This window comes from Lipotes vexillifer, unplaced genomic scaffold, assembly GCF_000442215.2.
Source record: "Lipotes vexillifer unplaced genomic scaffold, Lipotes_vexillifer_v1.1 scaffold722, whole genome shotgun sequence".
In the NCBI taxonomy this organism is placed as follows: Eukaryota; Metazoa; Chordata; class Mammalia; order Artiodactyla; family Lipotidae; genus Lipotes; species Lipotes vexillifer.
This window is the reverse complement of record NW_006795213.1, coordinates 1,060,226-1,086,604: the sequence shown is the minus strand read 5'-3', so window position 1 is coordinate 1,086,604 and position 26,379 is coordinate 1,060,226. Positions and strand designations below refer to the sequence as shown.

The window sequence follows — 26,379 nt, the reverse complement described above, 5'->3', positions numbered from 1 at the left end:
CAGGACCGTTTCTAGTCCCAACCTGTTTAGACTTTAATCCCCATCTATATTTCCTGCATTTGTATAATCAAATATTACCCTGTCTAGGCAGTCCCTTTCTCTAATTTTTCTGTTAGTTTGGATTTAATTTTCTTTACTTTTGACTTCATGAATGGCCCTGCCAACCAGAGGCTAAAATGAACAGGTTTTTAATTCCATCATCTAAATCAAGGATGAAGGTACTAAAACCTAACTCTGGAGTCCATCCCTGTGGCTGATGGGTCCCTGATGGTGTGCCACCTAACGAGACTAGGTGCCATATTCTTAACTCGTTACTAAATAGGTCTCACAAGACTGATTCAAATATTTTATTGAGCTCCTGATATAAATAAAAGAGATTCCCATTTACCTGGAAGATATACCACATAGTTTCTTAAAAACTGTAATTCTGTGGAGGACCATTCTAATACAAACGTCTCGGGCTTCTTGAGATAGACAAACCTTTAAACATTCTCATATACCAAAAATATCAAAGGATTTTGGTACTGTTGGGGCAATGTCTAAGGATGAAGGAGCAACATAAAGCAGACATATTCACCACAACCACACTTTCTATAAGAAACATGGAGATCCCTCTAAAAAACTGTCCAAATTCCTCCTCATTTAGACAAAACCTACCTCCCCTCACACATGGTTACAAGAATGGGATTAAAAACATGTGATATATCTGCAAAGGGGAATGGAGGGAATTCTCAGGTTTATTAAATCTCACACAGGCTCACAGATTTTGAAGGAATTTGACAGTTTGCATCTCATACCAAAGCCAGCTTTCTTAGGCATGCTGTACCGATCAACAAATAAAACATCTATAGAGCTGCTTTGTGAAGTCCTGGTCTAGGAAAGGGCTAGGAGTGTGTTGAAGAATAAAGACTAGAGTCCATCAATGTTGTGAAAGCAAAACAAGACCACGAACACTGTTTTGATACCATGACACACCTCTGCACAGAAACCTCAAGGGACTCCCAATCCCTTTTGATCAAAGTCAAACTACATTCTTGGCTAGGAAACTCCTCACACACCTCATTTCCCACTGTACCTATCTGAATTCTGTCTGAAAAACTAGGCCTGATCCACACTTAATCTTGAAACCCCCCCACTCTACACCTGCTCCCACACCCTAAAGCCTCAATACTCACGACTGTTTGTGCACTTTCCAGATAGTATAAACCTCAACTGCAACTCCCTGACCACCCTTCCCACGTCCCTGAACAGATCTCCACATAGCTGTAGGTGGTGAGATATAGCTTTGGTTAATTAAGAAAATCAGGGGCTTCCCTGGTGGTGCAGTGGTTAAGAATCCGCCTGCCAATGCAGGGGACACGGGTTCGAGCCCTGGTCCGGGAAGATTCCCACATGCCGCGGAGCAACTGAGCCCGTGTGCCACAACTACTGAGCCTGCGCTCTAGAGCCCGCGAGCCACAACTACTGAGCCCGTGTGCCGCAACTAACTGAAGCCCGTGCGCCTAGAGCCTGTGCTCCGCAACAAGAGAAGCCACCACAATGAGAAGCCCGTGCACCGCGAAGAGTGGCCCCCCCTCCCCAACTTGAGAAAAGCCCACGTGTAGCAATGAAGACCCAACACAGCCAAAAGTAAAATAAATAATTAAATAAATAAATTTAAAAGAAAAAAAAGAAAATCATCCACATACCTGAAGCGCCAACCATCACAGATCTGCAGTTGGTGCTATTTTCTGATAACGATGTTCCCTGATTCGATTCCCTCTTGCAAGACTCAGCATTAGTCAGAACTCTAACTTGTAGAACATCATTCCATTTGGACTGTTAGTCTTTGCAGACACATTTGGGTACTGCACTGCTGTCAGTCACTTATATTACAACGTATATTTGTACCTGCCCAGTTTTCTCTCCTAGATCACACACTCTTTAGACAGTTCAAATAATTTCTACCTCTCCCCATTGCAGTCTACTCAAACCCTGAGTAACAGACAACATAGAAATGTGTAGGTTTAGTTTAAGGTTGAAACACAAGAGTTGAAAAGGCCTACAGGCTCTTTCTCTGAAATCACCCTGGGACACTGGGTACCTCACATTCCCAGTCTTACACACAGACCTCAAGAGAATGAACTTCACTCTAGCCCCTAGAACACAAATGGGAAGGATGGCAGGGCATTCAGAAACCTGACTGACATGGATGATTGATTGTAGTAGGTAAAGTGAATGTTGGGTTCTAAGTCCCAAGTCTACCATTATTGTGGATAAAAAGCAATTATTTGACCTCTCCAAGCTTGTTTCCGCGTCTATAAAATGGGTAACATCTATCTCCCGTCTGCCTCACAGGATTGTTTTGAGGAACTGATCACTAAAAGGAATTCTGTGAGAATAGTCTATAAACCAAGAAGCAGGGTTAAATTAATTTTCCCCGACCGTGATTCCAGTTGCCACTTGCTCTTCCTCCTCTACAGATGGTTCATAAAGTGAATGGAAAGGAAGGAAGTACACGTGTTAGAGCCCTCAGGGCTTCTTAGGATCTTACCCTCCTCTTCCTCGCTGCTTCCTGTAGGACCGTCTGGCAATTTGGAGCGGCTAGCCAACTTGTCACTTGTTGTGGCCATGGTGAGGAGAAAGGCATAGCCCAGAAACAACGTCTTGTTGAGGGGCAGAGGCCCTCTCTGCTCTTCCAGGGCAGAGGGTTCACCCATGTTGTCTCCACTCTCACAGGGGCTCACAAACTCTCCTACCCCCACTGCACCTGGGAAGGACAGAGGCACAGGGTACAGACCATTCCTGGGCACAATGGGATGTACAGGCAGTGTCCTAATGAACTTTTTTGAGCTATAAGCTAAAGACCAATCCTATGGCCAACAACCCAGGAACAAGTTTGCAGTGCAGAGAAGTTCTATGTATTTAAGTTTTACAGTCATGACAATGTACACATTATTTTCATAAGTGAAAATCAACTAGTATTGTTTTTATACAGCCAAACCAAATACTTCTGAGGTCATCTGCAGAAAAGGTGATTCTAATACAAAGATAAAGTAAAAGTGAAAAATGTTTGGAAATCTTCAGCCCACTTCCTCTTCCCAGTGCCCTGATTTCCCCAGGATATGTGATATCTTGAAGCAGCCTTTGAAAAAGTGGGTTCACCAAGAAATGTCCCCAGCAGATACTCCCACCCTATCCCTGACCCTCACCAGAACAGTGCACAGAACTTTGTAATAAAGTGTTTTTACATGTTGATGGAACAATATCAAAATAGCCTGCTTCAACTGCCCCAGTTTCCAACACCTGGGAGTAGGTAAGTGAATCAGCCAGTCCAGAACACCCATGCTCGGAGTGCCCCAATGAATCCTCGAGAAGAAAACCAATACCTGACTTGGAGAAGCTGAATCGTAGGCTCATTAGGAGGCTAAGATGACAGACAGGTCATGCCTCCCTAAAATAAAACCAGCAGCAAAAGAACAGTCTGATGTAGCATGTATAAGCCTGGACTTCAAAATCAGACTGCCTGAGTCTGAATTCTGGATTACTGGGTCACCTTGGGAAAGTTAGCCAACTTTTCTGTGCCTCAGATTCTTCAACTAGAAAGTGAAATCTAGCACCTATACCTCATAGGGATTATGTGAGGTAGTATGTATGACGCACTTAATTCCATGCCTCACACACCCTGAAACACAGCAGAGGTGTTAGATAGATATGGAGATGACACAACTCAAATACACAGGAAACAAGCAGCTCTGGTGCCAGGACGATGTAACAAACAATGAACTTCCTCAGTTTGCGAGACTCAGAAAGCGCCCTTGGGGCAGACTCTGAGGACTTTACCTCTGTGCCTCCAGAAGCCACAGTGGCTGGGCCTGGGTCACAGCAGAGACCCAGTAAACAATAAATGGATTGGACTCCTCTATTAATATGACTTGAGGGACTAGAAAGGGGTTATTTGGGGGTAGGTAGGGAGAGGGGAGATACAAGCCAAGGTACTGGCTTTCAATAGGACATCTGGGAAAGCCAAAGGGCCCTGAGCACAAGGGAGAGGCGAGCAGAGCTTCTGGACGGAGATGGTGCCCGGAAAAGGAAGAGGTCTAAGAAAAATTTCACCTATTTTGAATCTGCTCAAAATGCATTACATTTTCTCCCCCTCCTAGAACCAACACAGGGGTCAGTGGATGTTGCCAATCAAGACCCGGCTTCCTATCTACCCGACTGGACTCTGCTGGGAGATGGAGGTTTGTGCAGGACTCCAGCTGTGTAACCGGGAGCCATTGCGTGTATCAGGCTCCGTCTCTCCAGCAGCTGACCCTGCATTTGCTGTGGTCTGAGAACGAGGCAAAAGGGAGCACTCACCAGGTTTCACAGTGGCAGATTTCCGGCCTCGCTTGGCAGGGGACCGTTCCTCCTCAGAAGTGGTAAGTTTTCTTTTGCCTGAGGGAACTCCAGTGGAGGCACGAGGGCTTTCTGTGATCTTTCGGGTAGGGGTTGTACTGCTGCTGCTGGAGGCAGTGGGGGTGGCGGGGGAGCTGATGTTACTTCGCCGCTTCCGTTTCCCTTCCACCAAATTGTCTATGGGAGGATAAGCCGAAGGTGAGTCAACTCCCATGGTCTGAGGCCCTGAACGCCAAGAAGCTGGGCACAGCCTGATTCAGAGACCGCCACACCCTTTCCCCCACCTCCCATGGGGGCAGGAAGCCTCTTTTAAGGCCACCATATTTTCTATTTCAGTCTCTGCCATGACTAAAATGTGCTGGGTCCCTTATAGAACTGGGGAGGCCAAAAAAAATCTGAGGACTTACTATTTGGTCTTGGCGAGAAAACAGAGCTATGAAGTGGCTCCAAAAAAACTGGCTCATTACCATCTCATAAACGACCAAGGAATGATAAGATTCAGGGAAGCATTACTGATTGCTCTAAAAACCACTCCTCCTACCACAATCAGGCCAGGGTCCAGAGGCAGTTAGTTGTTCAGGAAGCAGAGGTCTTACCTAAGCTGATATCTGCTGCCTTGGTAAGGGGCGTCACTGCCTCATATGGGCCTAGGCCGTACTGCTCTCTCAGTCTGTTTCCTTGCTCCAAGGACAAGATGACAGCCATTCGCTTATACCACTTCCTTTGGCCTTCTTTTTCAATGCTGTAGTACAGCTCTCCAGACTCCTTCCTATGCCCTTTCACCACTCCTGGGTAGGAAAAACATAAAAGCAGCTTGCTGTTTAGGCTGTTCAGCATCCACTCAGAGCAGGCCTGAGTCAAGGAATTAGAGAAGGTACAACAGAGGACTGCAGTTAGGGCTGAACAGAACCCTGGCTGTCAATCCCAGACACCACACCACTTAGGGTACATGTAGACACCACCCAGGGACTTGTCCGTGAAGCTTCTCAGCAGAAGGAGCCCTTTAGTTATAAAATAAAGCTTCCTAAAGCCAGCCTTTGTGGGTTGTTAGCGGTTCAAATGGTTCTTGAAGTGAAACGGCATGTGGTTTGTTAAACAGTCCCATTACAACTTTACTAAACCTTTCCTTCTTGGTTTCTTTGGAGGTGGGGTGATAATTCTTGAGTTAAGTTGTAGATGAAAGATGACATCATTCAAAGAGAGAGAGCATGTGTCTGTTTAGCAAAATCAAAATAGAGATATAGAGCAGAGAAAGGAAAAAAATAAATCCTGCCTCTCCTCCCTAATCTTCCCTCCTTATTATCTACTTTTCTGCTCTTGTTCTGATTCAGAACCTCAAGATAAGGCCTCTAGATTAGAAGGAACACGATGTGGGGTATAAAAGGAAACTGGGCTAGAATTCAGGAGACCTGAGCCTAGGCCTAATTCTGCTACCACCAAGCTGTGTGATCTTGGGCAAGACCCATTTCCAATCCTATGAAAAAGATACATATATAAATATAAACATAAATGCAACATACATATGATATAAAAACAGGGCACTAATGTGAATACTTTCTCATTCCTATGAACAGAAGGGTTCATTTGTTCTCTCCCATTAGCCTGTGCTTAAAGAAACCCAGGGCTAAAGAAACCCAGAGCATACACCAAGGGAAAAAAAAAATGATAGAGGAGAAAGCAGGCCTTGGTTCTCTCCCTTACCTATGCCACAGAATCACTCTCTTTCCCCTTTGCTTGTTCATCTCCTGGCTTAAATCTCTAAATCAAAAAGACCCCTCAAGAGCACAAAGAAGCCCAAGGCCAACAATACACTTCACACTAATGACGAGCTACTAGAACTAGAAGCTGTCTAGTGTTAACATTAGCAGACAGCCTCAATAAATGGGACACAGAATCCCCTCCCCTGTATGCCATAATTCACTCAGGATGGAGAGCTGCCTCTCTCTTAAGAGGGCCTAATGTGGACCTCCAAGAGAGGCTTTACACCAGAAAGAGGAAGAAATGCATTTGATACAAACTATGTAAGTCACAGGTCATAAAAGATCTCAATCCATGTGCTACTAACTGATGCTACATGGAGCTAAGTGTTATCCAGAACTAGAAGGTGAAGTGGCCCATATAACAATGAAATAAAGGGGCAAAGAGCAACTACTCAGGAGTCCAAATCACGAGAAAGTCTGAAGAGACTTCAATAGAGGCATTTTTGCCCATTATATACTAATCCTTGTTCCAAAAAATCCCCCAGAAAAAGGATGTTTTTAAATGACAAACTCAATGCAAACATGTATTCCCAAATTACTTCACAGAAAAGAGGCAATATATTCAAAGAATGGGCACATGAAACAGTCATAACAGACAGAAATCTCTCACCATCACCAGTACAGGGAACTGTACCGGTTTAAAAAAAAAAAAGAGGCACTATTTTTCCAAACCAGAGAGTAAGTGGTGGGTGTGCAGACATACAAACACAGCACTAACAACCTCCTCCTAAGCAAAAATATCTCAATATATTTGCCACACTCAGCTACCTAAGGCTCCCATCAAGAAAGGCAGTAACTTTACAAGTCAGTGGTGAAAGAATAGAAAATGGAAAGGGAAAAGCACTAACTTTACAATGGAGAAACTTGGCAAACACCACCTTCACCGATGATGAAGGTTAATATCAGCAGAGATGCCCTTTGGATGTCACATACTGCCCTCCCACATACAATGTGTTGAGAAAGACACTTCACTTCTGCAGCATTCTTTTCAAAAACCCATAACGCCAATCTAATCAAGAGAAAACATGAGACAAACCCAAACTGAAGGACATTCCAAAAACACCTGACCAGTACTCCTCAAAACCGTCAAGGTCATGAAAAACAAGAAAAGATTCAAAAATTGTTACAGATCAGAGAACAAAAGACACATGAGGGGGCTTCCCTGGTGCCACAGTGGCTAAGAACCCACCTGCCAATGCAGGGTACACGGGTTCGAGCCCTGGTCCGGGAAGATCCCACATGCTGTGGAGCAACTAAACCCATGTGCCACAACTACTGAGCCCGTGTTCTAGAGCCCGCAAGCCACAACTACTGAGCCTGCGCTCTAGGGCCCGTGAGCCACAACTACTGAGCCCACGAGCCACAACTACTGAGCCCACGTGCCACTACTACTGAAGCCCACGCACCTAGAGCCCGTGGTCCACAAGAGAAGCCACCACAATGAAAAGCCCACGCACCGCAACAAAGAGTAGTCCCCGCTCCGCTCATCACAACTAGAGAAAGGCCGCGTGCAGCAACGAAGACCCAATGCAGCCAAAAATAAATAAATAAATAAATTTATTTTTAAAAAAAGAAAATAAAAAGACACATGAGGACTAAATGCAATACAGTAATCCTGGATTGGATCCTGGGACAGAAAAACGACATGGAACAGCTGGTGAAATCCAAAAAAGTTGGGAATTTAGTTAATAGTAATGAGCCAAGGTAGTTTTCTTAGTTTTGACAAAAGTACCATGCTAACGTAAAATGTTAACAACAGGGAAACGGGAAAGCTGCATGAGGGGTTTATGGGAACTCTATATACTATTAAAACTCTGTACTTTCCAACTTTTCTGCATATATAAAATTTTTCAAAAATGAGAAGTTTATTCAAAAATAAACAAGCAATAAAGAAGAACAAAAAAGCCAGGGTTACTGAGAGTAACCAGTGCTAGGAATGAAATATGACTTTAGAGAACACAGAAAAGTACTCAGGCTGCAGTGAACGCTGTTGGTATTGGAGGATTGGAGAGGTGTTAAGAGAGGTCTTGCCTCTTTTATTACCTGCGCTGAAATACTCATCCTCCGAAAGGGCTGTCACTTCTGTGTCCAGTGGGATGGGGTCACACAGCAGAATGTCTTTGCCCAACACATCACACTCATACCCATCATCAAAGAGCAATTTATACTTCCCAGCTCCAACATCTCGTGTGATTTTTCCAGAGTAAAAATAGCCATTGGATGACCACTTGGCTACAACACGGAGCCCTACAAAGCTGTTCCCTGGAGAGGAGGCATCTAAGCCATCAGAAGGGCCAGCAGCAGTCTGGAAAGGAATCTCTGGAGAGTCGCTTCGACGCAAAGCACCAGCACCCATGTCTGCTCGTCTGGTGGAGTCTGGCACGCGGGGCACAATACGGGTGAAGGATTTATCATCTGGCGACATGCTGGGTGAAATGTCCTCTATGCCCAAGGGGCCAGGCACAGCTGTTTCCCTAAAGAGAGATAAGAAAAAGTAGAAGGCAGTGAGAATAAGCAGAGAGCAGTACTTATCTACCAATTTTCCCACTCCTTTGTCCATGGGTCTCCAGCCCATTCTTTGCTAACCCATCACAGGCAGAAGCCTGGTGTCTCAGCAGCCTCACTCTGAACCCTGCCCACTCCCCGGTCAGTGTGGGCCCCTCTTCTCCCTCCGGACACCCCACATACTCTCTACTCCCCTCTCTTCTCTCTACTCCCTTTTTTTCTGAACAAGTCATAGACTAAGTGTATCTCACACTACCCGGGTACCTGGTTCCAGTGGTCCGAGAAGGCGGGCGGCCCCTTCGCCCGCGCCCACGAGGCGTGACGGGAGCCTTCCCTCCCTGTCTGATGCCAAGGCCCGCATCACCATCCTCCTCACACACTGGCGTCCCTGTCTGACTGACCCCTTTTCTAGGACTAGAGAATGAAGACAGGTTAGTCTGATAGCACCTGCTACTGGATCCTTTCTTCACAGTCTCCCCTTGGTCCTCAGACTACATGCCAGGCCAACACGTGCTGAGCCTCCAGGGCAGCAGGAAGCTGGTCCACACACCCACCACCCAATCAGCTGGGAGCAGGAGTACAGGGTAACAAGTAAAGGACATCCTTCTATGCAAGTCTATTCCCTCCTGACAAAGCTTCCTACTGCTGCCCTCAAAAACAGCACATCCATTTCTGCCCTGCCTTCTCTTGTACTTCAGGCTCTGGATACCTGTAGAGGAAAACAAAAAGCTAGGGAATGTGTCAAGTTGGGGCCGCTACCCCAAACTTTCTGTACTCCCAACCAAAACACTCACAGGCTGCAGAAAATGGGGGCTGGGGGACAGGAATATGTGCCAGCTTTCCCAAAGTCCCCTCACCTGTTTTCTATAGTTTCTCAGGAAGTCTGCCTCCCAGAGGGCTCCACCCTACCTCCCATGCAAACCCAAAATAGGAGAGGAACAAAAGGGGAGGAAGAGGAGTTGATTTATCCTAGGAGGAGGATGCGGGGACTTCCCATTACTCCCCTTTTCCCGTGATATTAAAACATCAGCAACCCTGCCCCTGCTGTGGCTCTCTCTCTGGAGACCCTGTCTGCACCTCAGTTTTCCTGGGCCTCCTCGGGAGCTGGGCAAGGCAAAATCTGCGTGTTCTGTCCCACTGGTTTTCCCTTTGAGTGGTGCGGCTCCTCTCCCTGAGCTGCCACTGCTGTGCATGGCTGAGAGACTTGTCCCACTTGATGTGCGATGTAAGCTGGATGCCTTGGAGGAGAAGGAGCTGATATCCCCCAGGTCACCTGAAGAGCCCCCAGTCTGTGAAGGGGAAACTTCAGTTTCACACTCCTGACACTCTACAACTGGCTCTTCAGTCTCCTGCAAGGAAGAAATGGATATAAGAGCTTAAAAAAGCCACAATAACATAATGCTCATGTGATGGTTGGAAAATCCTAAATGGCAAGAAATTTCAATTAGAAAGGTGGGAATTAGGAGGGAACTTTCTGGAGTAATGGAAATGTTCTATATCTTGCTTTGAGTAGTGATTACATATAACTGTCAAAGTCACTGAACTGAACATTTAAGACCTGTGCATTCTACAGGGAATACATATCTCAGTAAAAAATAAAATAAACATGGTACTAGATCAGAAGAAAGAGACCTCTATCCTGAGCTAAGTTAAATTATCTTTTTACTGGACAAGTTCACAACCTTTGGCTGCTGAGACCCAGCAAGGATTCCAACCCAGAGGACACAGGTAATTCCCTGTCTAACAGAAGAAAGGTAAGGAAGTAGGTAGGTTAGAGGAAGAAGTGGTTAGGAGCCCTTCTGGGTACATGATTATAGCAGTGGGTAGCCTTACATGTTTTTTGAAATTAGATATTTTCTATTACCTTTCAATATGTGATCAAGGAAATTAAAAATTACAGGCAAAAACAGCTATATAATGGTATCACTGTTTACCAAAATGAAAACCAAAAGGGCAATAATCAAAATATATGAATTTCTGGTATCTACAGAGGACAGGAATATCAAACTGACTTTATCTCACTCACATGCCTACTTTGATGGATTGACTGGTAGTGGTTGCCTGGAGCTCAGTTTTAAGCAGCCACTAAGACTAATTCCCAGGTTTAGTGAGGAAAGGTTCTAGGACCAATCAGCAATGTCCTCTATGGGCACAGGACTGAGAAATTACAGCACAGGTGCTGCACATTTGCTTTCCTACTCTAGCCTGTTCATGCCTTATCGTGCTAATTATCAGAGAAAATATGGAGAAGTATAATATAAGACAGACTCTTCCCTCAAAGAGTTTACAATCTCTCTGGGAGACAGTATGCAATGCACACATGTTTAAATAATGCTATAAGATGATTAAATGATTATTTATGACCACTCCCTTCTTGAAAATCTCTTCTCCTCTAAAATCTATAAAAGTCACTTTTTCTTCCTTTCATTCTACCTCTTTAGCTACTTCTATTTGTACTTGTTTTTTGGTTCCTCTTTCTCTGCCTATTCCTTTTAAATTAGTATTTCCCAGGACTCTGTTCTCATTCCTTTCCTCACTCTCCCATGCTTTCTCTGGCCAGTCTTACCTGACTTATTCCGGCCTGTGTACCAACAATACAATGATGACTCAGCTCCAAATTCACGGATGCGAATGCCTACTAAACTCTTCCCCTTCTATGTACTAGGGACACCTGCAGTTTAACCGATCCAAAACTCAATCTGTCATCTTATCTTCATTTCCTTGCCTTCAGTGAATGAATCCTGGACCTCCCCAGTGTATCTCATATCCCCTGCAGCTCTCTGCAGCACGGGCTGGTTTTTCTCAACCAAACCTCAATTTAAGAGTTTGGAGATGAGAGGCCTCCTTGCTCCCCACTGCCATTAACAGATCAGTTCTAACTCCCCACTTCTTGCTCCTACCAAATCATTATTTGCCATTCTGTTAAACTCTCTCCTTCCCTCGTTGTTACTCACCAACATTCTATCAATTACTGACTCTTCATGCATGAACACCTTATACTCCTGGTTCACAGCCTCCCTTCCACTGTCATTTTCTGAGGCTAACATCCATCAGATGACCCATCCAGCAACAATCTTTCCTGATCTAATTACCACCATTAACCTTTTCCCCTCTACTCTACCTCAGCCATCTGCTACTACCAGGGTCGTTACCAGAAACTGCACCACCTCCAGAAATCTCACCATTCTCCAGTCACCATCTCCTATCATCCAACTTGCCTTCTTTAGCTGGATGTGAGTCAGCATAATCTGCCAAGGTCACTTGACTAAAGCAGGTGTTGTGAGCTCAGAACTCAAGTCAACTCCTTCTCTTGGACATGGCAAATGAGCAGGGGCAAGACCAGCCTAGAGGGCTGGGACTCCAGGCTGTGCCTCAGTTGGAGAGTAGGCCCAAAGAACAATAGCTAATTATACCTGCCTTTGCAACTGTTCCAAAGTTGAGCCCTTGCTCTTATAATGACTTGGGCCCAGGCTCCAAGGTGGCCTCATGATCTTTTTAATGTATTTGCTTATTTTTTTCCTGTGCGTCCTTCCTACTAGACTACAGAGGTCACATTAAGACAGAGTAGTAACGATCTTCTTTCCTGGATTTACCCTCAAAATATCACAGTGCCTGCCACAAAAGAGGTCCTCAGTAAATATTTACTGCATGAAGGATCTTCTCTCTCAAACCAGTGTCCTATTTATATTCTCTCAGTAAATGGTACCACCATGTATCTGCCCAGGCAAAAAGCCCAGGCATCATATATGATTCCTCCCTCTCCCACAATCCCCACATTCAGGAATTCACCAAAGTCTATCAATTTCACCTTCTATATATGTATTTTTTTACATCTATTTCCCTCCTCTCAATCCCCACTACCACTGTCCTAATTTGACACTCATTGCCTCTTGTCTGAAGTATGCCTCTAACCTCTCCCATTCCAATCAATTGTTATACTGCTGCCAATCGGACCTTTCCAACATGCAAATCTGAGCATGTCATCCCTTTCCCCCAAATTCTTTAAAGGCTTTCCATCACACAAAAGATAAAAATCTAAACTCTCTTCTATGATATACAAAGCCTTATGCTCTGGGCCCCTACCAACCTCAAGAGCATCCTCTCACAATTCCCTACCCTACCGTCCTTGTCACATTCTAAATATTCATTAAGCATATGCCATGCTGTCTACATATTTACAAACCTTTTCATGCTGCCTGCAGCGTCCTTCTCCCCTGCCCTTCAATCTTATCTGCCACACTTTGAGCACTATATCTTCTGTGAGGCCTTTTAGTCACCTTCAGGTAAGCTAGCAGGCTCTGGCCCCTCTTTCTAACACATCTTTCCATACCTCTACTACAGCAACCACAAGTTCTGGATTTGCTGCATGTCAAGTGTAAATAAGCTCCTAAGAGAATAAGGACCCTGTCTTTTTATCTTCTTAGTCTCAGTGCCCGCCATAGTGCTAGGAACACAGCAAAAAAGAAGTTGCTGGTAAATAAATGAATAAAATTTTTAAAATACGATAAACAAAGGCTACAAGAGATGAGGGAAGGAAAGTTCCCAGAATCCTCTGACGTCAACCTGTCCACCTTCACACCTCTACACATCTTTGGGCTGCCCACCAAATGTACTGTTCCCACATCTGTGCTCTTTACTTTCTGCCTCTGTGACTTTGCTCACCAAGCCTTCTTTCTACATAGAACACCCTTTCCCTGTATCTCGCAATATCTAAAACCTTCAGTGTCCAACTCAAGTACTTTCTGGCCCTCACCCAGAAAGGCTTTATCAAAATTCTCTTCAGACACGTTTCCTCCTCCTCTGAACTACTACACACACCTTCCGTTTGACACACATCCCTTTCACTCTTAAAAGACAGCACAATGTAGTAGTTAGGAATGCAGGCTGTGGAATTAGACTGCCTAGGATGAATTCTAGTTCCTCTGTTTATTAGCTTTGTAGCATTAAGCAAGTGATTTTAAATTCCTATGTCAGTTTCTTGAGTGCAAAATGGGAATAACAATATCCACCTCACACCTTAGTTGTGAGAATTAAATGAGTTAAATCACGTAAAAGTCCTTAGAATAGTGCCTGGCAGAAACAGAGACACAGATGTAAAGAACAAACGTACAGACACCAAGGGAGGAAGGTGATGGGGTGGTGGGGTGTGATGAATTGGGAGATTGGGATTGACATGTATACACTAATATGTATAAAACAGATAACTAATAAGAACCTGCTATGTAAAAAATAAATAAAATTCAAAAATTCAATGAAAAAAGAGTGCCTGGCATATAGCTAGTGCTCAATAAATGTTAGTTGCTATTACTATTTTATTTAATTATGGCAAGTGTTTCCCAAACTATGTAACACAGGCGTAAAATACACATTACTTTAAAAAATGTTGGGCTTCCCTGGTGGCGGAGTGGTTGAGAGTCTGCCTGCCGATGCAGGGGACACGGGTTCGTGCCCCGGTCTGGGAAGATCCCACATGCCGCAGAGCGGCTGGGCCCGTGAGCCTGCGCGTCTGGAGCCTGTGCTCCGCAAAGGGTGAGGCCACAACAGTGAGAGGCCCACGTACCGCAAAAAAAAAAAAAGTTCAATGGTCAAATAAATTTAGGAAATGCTGTGTTACACAATAAAATAGATTTTTAAAAATATTTATTCATTTACTTTGGCTGCGCCGGTTCTTAGTTGTGGAGTCTCTGTTGCGGTGTGTGGGATCTTTTAGTTGTAGCATGCGGGCTCATAGTTGTGGCATGCATGCGGAATCTAGCTCCCCGACCAGGGATTGAACCTGGGCCCCTGCATTGGGAGCACGGAGTCTTACCTTACCCACTGTACCACCAGGGAGGTCCCAAAATAGATATCTTTACTGGAGGGCTTCTTAGACCCTTTAATGTAATATGCACTGTGAATCTCCATGGCGGGGGAGGGGGCAGTTACAGCACTAGGTGCTTTCTCAAACTTAATATTTATGACCATGGAACTTTGTTTTCCCTCTCAGAGTATCTAGCAGGCCTGCTGTTTCCAAAAATATACTTTAGAAAGCACCATAAAAAATATTAAATAAAGTAATATGTATAACACTTAAAACTAGTATCTGGCACATAGTTCAGTGTAGACTACAACAGTTACAAAAACTTTTCATGAAAGCAAATTTTTTCTATAAAGCTGCTAAGCTCACAATTTTTCCAAAATAGTAATAACATTGAAAAAAATTTCGTAAACATAAAATTGAAGGTAAATCAACGTTTTAAAAGAAATATTTCTGGAAGTTAGTGTATAATAAATAAAGAATTGGGAACTCCCTGGCAGTCCAGTTGTTAGGACTCCATGCTTTCACTGCTGAGGGCCCAAGTTCAATCCCTAGTTGGAGAACTAAGATCCTGCAAGCTGCACAGCATGGCCAAAAAAAAAAAAAAAAAGACAATTTCTCAAACTAATATAAAATCCTTTCTGACATGAGGGCCACAATGGCCCAATAATGAACAATAGCAATAATATGTTCCACTTAAAACTATATACCAGTTTTGGACTTCCCAGGTGGCACAGTGGTTTAGAATCCACCTGTCAATGCAGCGGACACGGGTTCGAGCCCTGGTCCGGGAAGATCCCACATGCCGCAGGGCAACTAAGCCCGTGCGCCACAACTACTGAGCCTATACTCTAAAGCCCGCACGCCACAACAAGAGAAGCCACTGCAATGAGAAGTCCACGCACCGCAATGAAGAGTAGCCCCGCTCACCGCAACTAGAGAAAGCCTGCTCGCCGCAACTAGAGAAAAGCCCGCACGTAGCAACAAAGACCCAACGCAGCCAAATAAATAAATAAATTTATTTTTAAAATTTCAAAAAAAATAAAAATAAAACCACACGCCAGTTTAATTTTCCCTGAGCACAACCTCCTATATGGCTAGCTGGCAGAATTAAAGAAAAGTGCTTGACTAAGGAATAGAATATCTATGCCTCTTATCAATTACTAAAATGGTTCCCAGATATTAACATACATACCAAGAAAAAAGTGCCAGATCTTTAATTCTAGAAAATCTCTCTAACCTCAGCAAGTATTAGATCTAAACAAAGTTAGCATACAACGTTGTACACTATAACAGTCAATAAACACCAATATTATGCTGACACTGGGAATGAGTCCATAATGAATCCTACTAAGAAATAAAGGTTCATCTCCAGGACTTCCCTGGTGGTGCAGTGGTTAAGAATCTGCCTGCCAATTCAGGGGACATAGGTTCGAGCCCTGGTCTGGGAAGACCCCACATATCATGGAGCAACTAAGCCTGTGCGTCACAACTACTGAGGCCCACGAGCCCTAGAGCCCACACCACAACTACTGAGCCCGAGTGCTGCAACTACTGAAGCCCGTGCGCCTAGAGCCTGTGCTCCATCACAAGAGAAGCCACCGCAATGAGAAGCCCCCGCACCGCACTGAAGAGTAGCCCCCGCAGCAACAAAGACCCAACGCAGCCAAAAAAATAATTTTTTTAAAAAAAGGTACATCTCCTACTAACAGGTTCATAACCACACACGAATGGAAACTAAGACCAATGAGTAAAAAATGGTAACACGTGAGAAAACAGTGAGAAACGATGAGAAAATACGTGCAGCTAAGCAGGGAGTTCTACACTTCATTAGTTTCCACGGATTAAAAATAACACGTAACAGGGAACTATATTCAACATACTGGGATAAACCATAATGGAAAAGAATATTCAAAAAAGCATGTCTCTATGTGTATAACTGAGTCACTTCGCTTTACAGCAGAGATGGACACAACAGTGTAAATCAACTACAATTAAAAAAAAATTTTTTTTAAACACATAAAATCTTTACACATGAGAGAGATTTATCAATCTGTTCTTTATAGATACAGAATGCATGATGGGACTCACTAAATAAGTGACCAGAGGTCAAACAGCAAACCCATAGTTGGGAAAGACAGAACTCAGAACTCTAGCCCAGTTGTTATATCTTTCTCATAAAAGGATTAAAGAAAACAGTGTTAGTAGCTAGTTGTATAGGGAAGAGGGGAGCAGGTAGAGAGCCAGGGTAATTCTTCTATTGAAAAAAATTTGCCACATAGACCCACAGTGTACATTACCTCAGTTACTTTTCTTTCTACCTCTGTTCCGTCCACATAATAAACATCTGTGATGACACGAGTGACAAGTGTGCGAACCTCACGAATTGTTCTCATGTGGCGATGCAATTGAGAGTCTGCCTGCCGATGCAGGGGACACGGGTTCGTGCCCCGGTCTGGGAAGATCCCACATGCCGCAGAGCGGCTGGGCCCGTGAGCCTGCGCGTCTGGAGCCTGTGCTCCGCAAAGGGTGAGGCCACAACAGTGAGAGGCCCACGTACCGCAAAAAAAAAAAAAGTTCAATGGTCAAATAAATTTAGGAAATGCTGTGTTACACAATAAAATAGATTTTTAAAAATATTTATTCATTTACTTTGGCTGCGCCGGTTCTTAGTTGTGGAGTCTCTGTTGCGGTGTGTGGGATCTTTTAGTTGTAGCATGCGGGCTCATAGTTGTGGCATGCATGCGGAATCTAGCTCCCCGACCAGGGATTGAACCTGGGCCCCTGCATTGGGAGCACGGAGTCTTACCTTACCCACTGTACCACCAGGGAGGTCCCAAAATAGATATCTTTACTGGAGGGCTTCTTAGACCCTTTAATGTAATATGCACTGTGAATCTCCATGGCGGGGGAGGGGGCAGTTACAGCACTAGGTGCTTTCTCAAACTTAATATTTATGACCATGGAACTTTGTTTTCCCTCTCAGAGTATCTAGCAGGCCTGCTGTTTCCAAAAATATACTTTAGAAAGCACCATAAAAAATATTAAATAAAGTAATATGTATAACACTTAAAACTAGTATCTGGCACATAGTTCAGTGTAGACTACAACAGTTACAAAAACTTTTCATGAAAGCAAATTTTTTCTATAAAGCTGCTAAGCTCACAATTTTTCCAAAATAGTAATAACATTGAAAAAAATTTCGTAAACATAAAATTGAAGGTAAATCAACGTTTTAAAAGAAATATTTCTGGAAGTTAGTGTATAATAAATAAAGAATTGGGAACTCCCTGGCAGTCCAGTTGTTAGGACTCCATGCTTTCACTGCTGAGGGCCCAAGTTCAATCCCTAGTTGGAGAACTAAGATCCTGCAAGCTGCACAGCATGGCCAAAAAAAAAAAAAAAAGACAATTTCTCAAACTAATATAAAATCCTTTCTGACATGAGGGCCACAATGGCCCAATAATGAACAATAGCAATAATATGTTCCACTTAAAACTATATACCAGTTTTGGACTTCCCAGGTGGCACAGTGGTTTAGAATCCACCTGTCAATGCAGCGGACACGGGTTCGAGCCCTGGTCCGGGAAGATCCCACATGCCGCAGGGCAACTAAGCCCGTGCGCCACAACTACTGAGCCTATACTCTAAAGCCCGCACGCCACAACAAGAGAAGCCACTGCAATGAGAAGTCCACGCACCGCAATGAAGAGTAGCCCCGCTCACCGCAACTAGAGAAAGCCTGCTCGCCGCAACTAGAGAAAAGCCCGCACGTAGCAACAAAGACCCAACGCAGCCAAATAAATAAATAAATTTATTTTTAAAATTTCAAAAAAAATAAAAATAAAACCACACGCCAGTTTAATTTTCCCTGAGCACAACCTCCTATATGGCTAGCTGGCAGAATTAAAGAAAAGTGCTTGACTAAGGAATAGAATATCTATGCCTCTTATCAATTACTAAAATGGTTCCCAGATATTAACATACATACCAAGAAAAAAGTGCCAGATCTTTAATTCTAGAAAATCTCTCTAACCTCAGCAAGTATTAGATCTAAACAAAGTTAGCATACAACGTTGTACACTATAACAGTCAATAAACACCAATATTATGCTGACACTGGGAATGAGTCCATAATGAATCCTACTAAGAAATAAAGGTTCATCTCCAGGACTTCCCTGGTGGTGCAGTGGTTAAGAATCTGCCTGCCAATTCAGGGGACATAGGTTCGAGCCCTGGTCTGGGAAGACCCCACATATCATGGAGCAACTAAGCCTGTGCGTCACAACTACTGAGGCCCACGAGCCCTAGAGCCCACACCACAACTACTGAGCCCGAGTGCTGCAACTACTGAAGCCCGTGCGCCTAGAGCCTGTGCTCCATCACAAGAGAAGCCACCGCAATGAGAAGCCCCCGCACCGCACTGAAGAGTAGCCCCCGCAGCAACAAAGACCCAACGCAGCCAAAAAAATAATTTTTTTAAAAAAAGGTACATCTCCTACTAACAGGTTCATAACCACACACGAATGGAAACTAAGACCAATGAGTAAAAAATGGTAACACGTGAGAAAACAGTGAGAAACGATGAGAAAATACGTGCAGCTAAGCAGGGAGTTCTACACTTCATTAGTTTCCACGGATTAAAAATAACACGTAACAGGGAACTATATTCAACATACTGGGATAAACCATAATGGAAAAGAATATTCAAAAAAGCATGTCTCTATGTGTATAACTGAGTCACTTCGCTTTACAGCAGAGATGGACACAACAGTGTAAATCAACTACAATTAAAAAAAAATTTTTTTTAAACACATAAAATCTTTACACATGAGAGAGATTTATCAATCTGTTCTTTATAGATACAGAATGCATGATGGGACTCACTAAATAAGTGACCAGAGGTCAAACAGCAAACCCATAGTTGGGAAAGACAGAACTCAGAACTCTAGCCCAGTTGTTATATCTTTCTCATAAAAGGATTAAAGAAAACAGTGTTAGTAGCTAGTTGTATAGGGAAGAGGGGAGCAGGTAGAGAGCCAGGGTAATTCTTCTATTGAAAAAAATTTGCCACATAGACCCACAGTGTACATTACCTCAGTTACTTTTCTTTCTACCTCTGTTCCGTCCACATAATAAACATCTGTGATGACACGAGTGACAAGTGTGCGAACCTCACGAATTGTTCTCATGTGGCGATGCAAGACATGGCCATGAGGGGGCTGAGGCATATCAAACTCTTCCTCTCCCTATGATAAAAAATAGAGAGTCTCATTGCAAACTGTCAGAATCACAAGTCAACTGCTTCATGATGAGCACTGTTCAGAGGTTCCATGAATCTAATGTGATGGAATTTTCCCGTTGCTTTGTTTCTATTCACCTATAGGTAACACTAGGGATGGACCAGCTGTCTAGCCAGAGGCTAGGAAAAGTCTGTATCAGTTTCACCTAAAACAACTTATTTCTGCCTAAATTAAAACCATAACATCTAGCACTTATATCTAGGATATTTAAGTGAAACTTTGACCCCCTAAAAGCACATTGAGATTGTAATCCTTCTGATTTTGTTGCCGACTTGTCAATCAGCATTCAAGTTTACACTTAAAACAGGCTCTTCAGATAAAAGGAAGGCATTCTTTAGAACTTTATATAAAGCAATAACATCTCTTAGTCTCAGTGCAGTCTGTTTTTTCTGCATTAGTAAGTGAAAACTACGGTATATTTATACCTGGAACAAGACACACTGATTTCTCCTAGAATTAAATATGAAATATTTGATCTATTCCAAATAAGAGACTGTAACTAAAGAGTTGAGCTAGTGTCCAGAAACAGAGAACATTAGCAAATTAGGATTTCATATCTAGTTGCACCATAATCAGTTATATATTTTAAATAAGACCCTACATTTTTATGACAACTGTTACCTACATGTTTTCTCATAACACCTAGATCACATTTATCCATATCCAAGCCCCCCACTCCCCTTCTACCCCATGGCTCTGCAATTGTGAGAGGAAATGCACACTTTTTTCTCCCACCTTATTTCCCCTATAGTAGACTGATTTTACTTTCTGCAGTCAGTGTCAAGGTAGCTAAGTCTTTCAAAAGAGTTATATTTACCACTGCAATAATGAGTCTGGTTTTTTCCTGATAGTGTGGTAGTAATTCACCTAAAGTAATTTCTCTGAATAATTTGCACTCCAACTTCATGTTAGGGGTGAAATATCTACTAAAATTATGTGAATAAATATAAATAAAATAAAATGCATGGAAACTTATTCAACCAATTCCTTAAAATACTTCTGTATATACAACTCTGGTTAATGAATGGTCAGGGCATACATCAGTCATACGGGTGCATCAGAACCATGGCAGCCTGGACTTCCTGCCTGCACACACAGGGGTCTAAAAGATTTCAGTGCGCTTTATATGTCCCTGAAATGCGGCCAAAAAGCCTCCCTGTATTCTTCCATTACAACAGCCAGACAAATGATCACTTCAAGAGAGATCCCTAAATAACCATGTCTGATAGAATAAGAAAGGAGAGAAGGGAAAAAGGGCAGATAAAAAGAAAGTTATGCTTACTCTCTTCAAATAGTCTTCTGAAAAGGTTTCTGTAAAGATAAATAGCTTGAGGATCTTGTTATAATTAAGGGAAGATAAAATAAAAATAAAACCACACTTTCACTTCATAGAAAACCTGGCTCTAGGCCCACTTGACACATAAATGGAAATTTAAGGAATGTCAAATGTAGGCTGCCTATGTTTTTCTCTGAGTACTGAACTGAGTCCTACCCAGACTGCAAGGGATAAAAAAGCACTGACACTTGGAAAACCTCCATACAGCGTTCCTCATTTTCCAACCATTCTTCAAAAGATGGCACACCAACCCCAATTTCTGTTACTGTACCCACCATTTATATTTTTTAATTGCAGTAAAATATACTTAACATAAAATTTACCATTTTAACCATTTTTAAATAAACAGTTTGTAGCATTATGTACATTCACATTATTGTAAAAACATCACCATATCCACCTCCAGAACTTTTTTATCTTTCTCAATGGAAACTCTGTACCCAATCTGCATCTGTATTTTTCTAGCACTTTTCTTTCCTTAGCAGGAGCAACTAGCTCTTAAATATATCATTTCACCCTGTATGACATAGTAGTAGTATAGCATAAGTGGTGGTTGTGCTGGTAACAGCTGCAGTCGTAGTAGTTAAGACAATAATAATCAATAGGTTGTAGCAGTAGCCAACACATATTGAGCATTTACTGTGTGTCAGACCCAGTGCTAAGAGCTTTGCAAACTTTATCTCAACTTTCACAACATCCAGATGCTGTCTGACTCCAAAGCCTGAGCTCTGGCTCACTGGCTCCTATCATCATGTTGAGACAGGAACAGAAATTATTTCCCTATTTGACAGAGGGAGAATATGAGGAAGTAAAAGAAAATACAATCTAGTGACACCCACATGATTGCTGTCTGTAAGATAAAGTTAAACTCTTTTTATAAAGGCAGAGAAACCAAATTACTATGTGGCAGAATCAAACACTTTAAAATAAACAGGTGCAAAATAGGGTTTGATGTGCTACAGTCCCTATTTCCAAAAGGCTATGCTATTTTGAAACTTCCTGAATTGATAAGGTCTTAGGTCTCAGAGGCTGTGTTACTATAAAAGGCTAATATAAACAGAATTTTTGGAGAGGCATGGATAAACAGAACAAGACTACACAAGCTGTGATTTAAAAACAGAAAAGCAACATAGCATAATGAAAAGAATACCGATTCTGAAGTCAGATATGCTGAGTTCAAATTCCAGTTCTGCCACCTACTGATGGCAAAATCTTGGGCAAGTTACTTAACCTCTCTTCAGCTTGGTTTCTTTACCTGTGAAATGGGAATAATAATACCAACCTCATGGGTTGTCTTGAGCACAATGCTGATATACTGTAGGTGTTCAATAAATAGGAATTATTTTATTTTTATAAAACAAACAACTTGGACCATTCGAATGAGAGGCACATCACTAGTGAAGCTTTCCTAGGCAGATCCCAAGTGAAGATGATCTACCAGAGCAACTGAAAAGGCAATTTAACCACTATTACTAATGAAATTTTATGAACTTCCTCTTGTTAGCATGTACATTACTACCACCACTTCTTGCCCACTCAATTTTCACTAGTACCTACACTTCCCTACTCTATTCCCAAGAACCTGTACTTCTTCCAGTCTCACGTTCAGCAGCCCCAAACCTTTTCTTCCCAGTATGTCTATTCCTAGCCTCTTTCTACAGTCCCTGGTCACCTGGGGACTTTCCCTGTTAGTGTTCTTTGTTTACAATACTGTGATAAACTATCCTTCATGCTTCTTCTACTCCTTCCTCCTTTACTTTCTACTCTCTCAGTTCCTGGGAACACTGGTTAAATAGACTTGGGGGACAAGCAATTAGCTCTTATGGTTATAAAGGAGGATGAGAAATGATGGCAGAAGGAAAGACTGAATGTAGAAAAGTATTACAGGACCCAGACTATATTCCTGGCTTTCTCTTCCAGTAAACACCTACTTGACAAACTCTAGCACTATTCCATTTCCCTGAAAGATTATCTTATTGGCTATAGCTACCCATAATTTTCACTACCCTATCCCAATCCTGGATGAATTGTTTTTATCCTTTAACCACTGGTCTGTATAAAACTGTTAAGAATTACCATTAAGTACAAGTACCAAAACTTAAATTCTCTGGGAATCCAGAAAGTTGAAAACAGGGCCCCTGAGGTACCCTATATGTTCTCTCACCTGGCTATGGAGTGACTCTGTATCATCCCCAGGAGCACTGACTGGTTTCTCACCACTCCCCCTCTCAGTTTGAACTGTGGCATCTTGTTTTCCAGAGTTCTGGTCCACTGTACTGGTCCCTTGTTCACACACATTCTTTACAGTCTGAGTTGCTGCTGAAACAGTTTCGGGGACCCACAGGGAATGCTCTACGGTCTGGATTCCTACGTTATTTTGGCTGGGCCTTTCAATCAAGGCTTCACTAGATTTTTCCTGACTGGTATTCTGTCCTTCTTTCTGGCCTTCTGGCATATCTGTCTCCATTGCTTCCCCTTGAGGACTGGATGGCTCCTGTGTGGCCATCTCCAGGGAGGTAGGAGAAGCAGGGTCTTTGATAGGACTACTGGGCTTCATAGGCTGTTGACTCTGGCTGGTCCTTTGGTCACCTTCTAATTTTCCCTTCTCCTCTTCAACTTGAGTACTTGGAAAATGCAGCAAGTTCCCCCTGAAAATCAAGCACATAAAGAAACCATGTCAAAAAAAAAAGAAACCATATCAAGTAAGCAAGTGTATACGTGAGTGTGTCGGTGTGAGTGTGTGTGTGTGTGCGTGTGTGTGTGTGTCAAGGGGGAACCATAATTTGACACTCTGAGATATGTGGGGAAGGGTGAAAATGAGGTGACCGAGTATATGACCTTATAATTTCTCATCATAATTTCACTCCTGTGAAAAAATAACAGTACACAGGACTATTCCACCATGATGGTAAAATAGCCATAAAATTTCTTCTCTCCATTAGCTATGAACTCTGAAAACTGACACAGGAAAATAAGGTAAACAAAGGATGCAAAACCATTATTGAAGTCATAGACACTGAAGGCAACTTAGGGATCTACTTCAAAACAGATCAATTAGGTCAAGATGTCTCATTTGGCTTTATTAGTGGTTCTAATATTCCTTAAATGACTCCTAGCATTCTAGATACTGTTCATTATGCCCCTTGACTAATAATTTTAGGAAAAGAAACCCAATCTGTAAAGGAAAGAGTTGTAGGTGAGATTCTAGCTTTGCTAGCTATATTGACATTATCTACAACTAACCATTTCAGAATGACTTGGTTCCTCACAGTTCAGGATATTTCTTTTCATTCGTCTTCCCATTTGGCTATCAGTGATTTATTCATATATCCCACAAGAATTTGATGCATGTCTCCTACAAACCAGATACCATGAAGCCCTGAGGTGCCTAGGAGCTTTCTTAAATGCTCTCAACAATACACCAGAATGAATAGGCCCAGATTAACTGCAAGTGAGCAGGTTACACAGAAACTTGACATTCACATCTTATTCATCTCCATACTTAAAACACTTAACACAGGGTTTAATATAAAGTGTTTAGGGCTTCCCTGGTGGTGCAGTGGTTGAGTCCGCCTGCCGATGCAGGGGACACGGGTTCGTGCCCCGGTCTGGGAAGATCCCACATGCCGTGGAGCGGCTGGGCCTGTGAGCCATGGCCGCTGCGCCTGCGTGTCCGGAGCCTGTGCTCCGCAACGGGAGAGGCCACAACAGTGAGAGGCCTGTGTACAGCCAAAAAATAAAGTGCTTAATAAATTTACTTTCAACAAAAGAATGTTCTCTCAGTCAATTAACTGCAAAATCTACTTTCAGATTAACTAATTGTATAACTGTGTTCATCATATAGAAAATGCCCATAACTTCTAACTTTTTAGTAAACCATAAGTTGAATGCATCACTGTACTATAAAAAACAACATACTAATGCATTTTTAGGTTGCGTTAAATATATAATAACCAAAATAAAGATAAAAAGAACCCATTCTGAACTGACCATGGAAAAACATCTGGAATGTTTCAGGTCATCATATTTTACAAAGCATAAACTGAGATATACCCAGAAGATAACATCCAGGATGATAAAGGGTCTAGAAACTACGTCACATGCTGTGGTGTTTAGCCAGAGAAAGATGGAGCCATCTAGACAGAAAAGGCTGTCTCCAACTTGGGAGGAGCTCTCACCCTTAGAAGCTGAACTGACCTGGGTAGACAGAAAAAAGAAGCATGAAGAACTCTTTGGGGCTTGCTCTGCTCTGGATCTTGGAGAAGAAAGAGAAAAGGAGAAGTCTCTGAGGTTTCTATCTTGTGCAGCTCAGTTTACCAAAACAGGAGATCAAAGTGGGATTTAGAAAAGAGTTCTAGCCAGAGAGAGCCTGGTATGCATTTGGTTATTAGAGCTTGTGTCTTCTCTGTCAGGAACCTCAACTGAATGAGGATATATGGTCCAGTGAAGAACAGGTAAGAATAAGATCACCAGAAGACAGATGAATAACACCTATCTGGTTTATAAGTGATCATACATGTAAATTACTTAGCACAGTGCTAGATACACAGCAGATGCTCAATTGATATTAGTTGCATAAGACAAAGTATAAACTGAATACCCATGTTTGAATCTTTAAGACATCTAACATATCAACAGCTGAGCAATAATGAAAGTGAGCCAAAAGCTAGAAGGGACAAGACTTGATTAACCATTTCAAGAATTCAATTACCATTGTTCCCCACACTTTAAATAAGCCTAGACATTTTACTCAGAAGCTATTTATTTAGTGTAGAACTTCCGAATAGAGTTTTACTTCTAAAACAAAGCTTTATTTTTTTCTTTGTTTTATTTTTGACTTTTTAATTCTTAATTGACAAATATTAGGCTGCTTTTTTCTCCCAAACTGTTAATTGGAACTCCTCTCTCTCTAAAGACTAAAGGTATCTCACTGCAACATCAGCAATATTCAGCAGATTCCTGTCAAATACCAGAATTTTAGTATCTATCTTTCTTGGGTTATCATCAGTCAAATAAATAAATGATGTTCAAGTCACAGTCACTTCCCTCCAAGAAACATCTATCATAAAGATGTGGTATATTAATCTCCCAAGAAACAATAAATAGGGAAACTTCAGTACCGGAAAAGAGACAGAAGAAATTCAATAATTGTAAGAAGGACCACACTTCTCTTTCTTCATTAGTTCCAGCTACACAATTCTACTCTGGTCACTATATGTCAGATTTAGAAACTGATGCAAAGAAAGCAAATTTTAGCAGGGAAAGTCTGAGTAAAATAAATCCAAAGTGAAACATGGA

At 42.4% G+C, this 26,379-nt stretch overlaps 1 protein-coding gene across 3 annotated transcripts in view; it reads right to left on the bottom strand.

Annotated features, from left to right (window-relative positions):
• Positions 1–26,379, bottom strand: part of TP53BP1 (tumor protein p53 binding protein 1) — a 90,241-nt gene that overhangs the window by 3,738 nt on the left and 60,124 nt on the right. For 2 of the 3 annotated variants that reach the window (XM_007467551.1, XM_007467549.1), the window contains exons 17-24: positions 23,246–23,729; positions 19,539–19,691; positions 9,723–9,994; positions 8,910–9,059; positions 8,184–8,614; positions 4,977–5,168; positions 4,342–4,557; positions 2,534–2,749 (exon numbers count right to left, since the gene is read on the bottom strand). In XM_007467551.1, coding sequence (XP_007467613.1) covers positions 2,534–2,749; positions 4,342–4,557; positions 4,977–5,168; positions 8,184–8,614; positions 8,910–9,059; positions 9,723–9,994; positions 19,539–19,691; positions 23,246–23,729 — 2,114 coding nt within the window. The remainder of the gene's footprint in view (positions 1–2,533; positions 2,750–4,341; positions 4,558–4,976; positions 5,169–8,183; positions 8,615–8,909; positions 9,060–9,722; positions 9,995–19,538; positions 19,692–23,245; positions 23,730–26,379) is intronic. The other variant, XM_007467550.1, reaches the window with a different exon arrangement.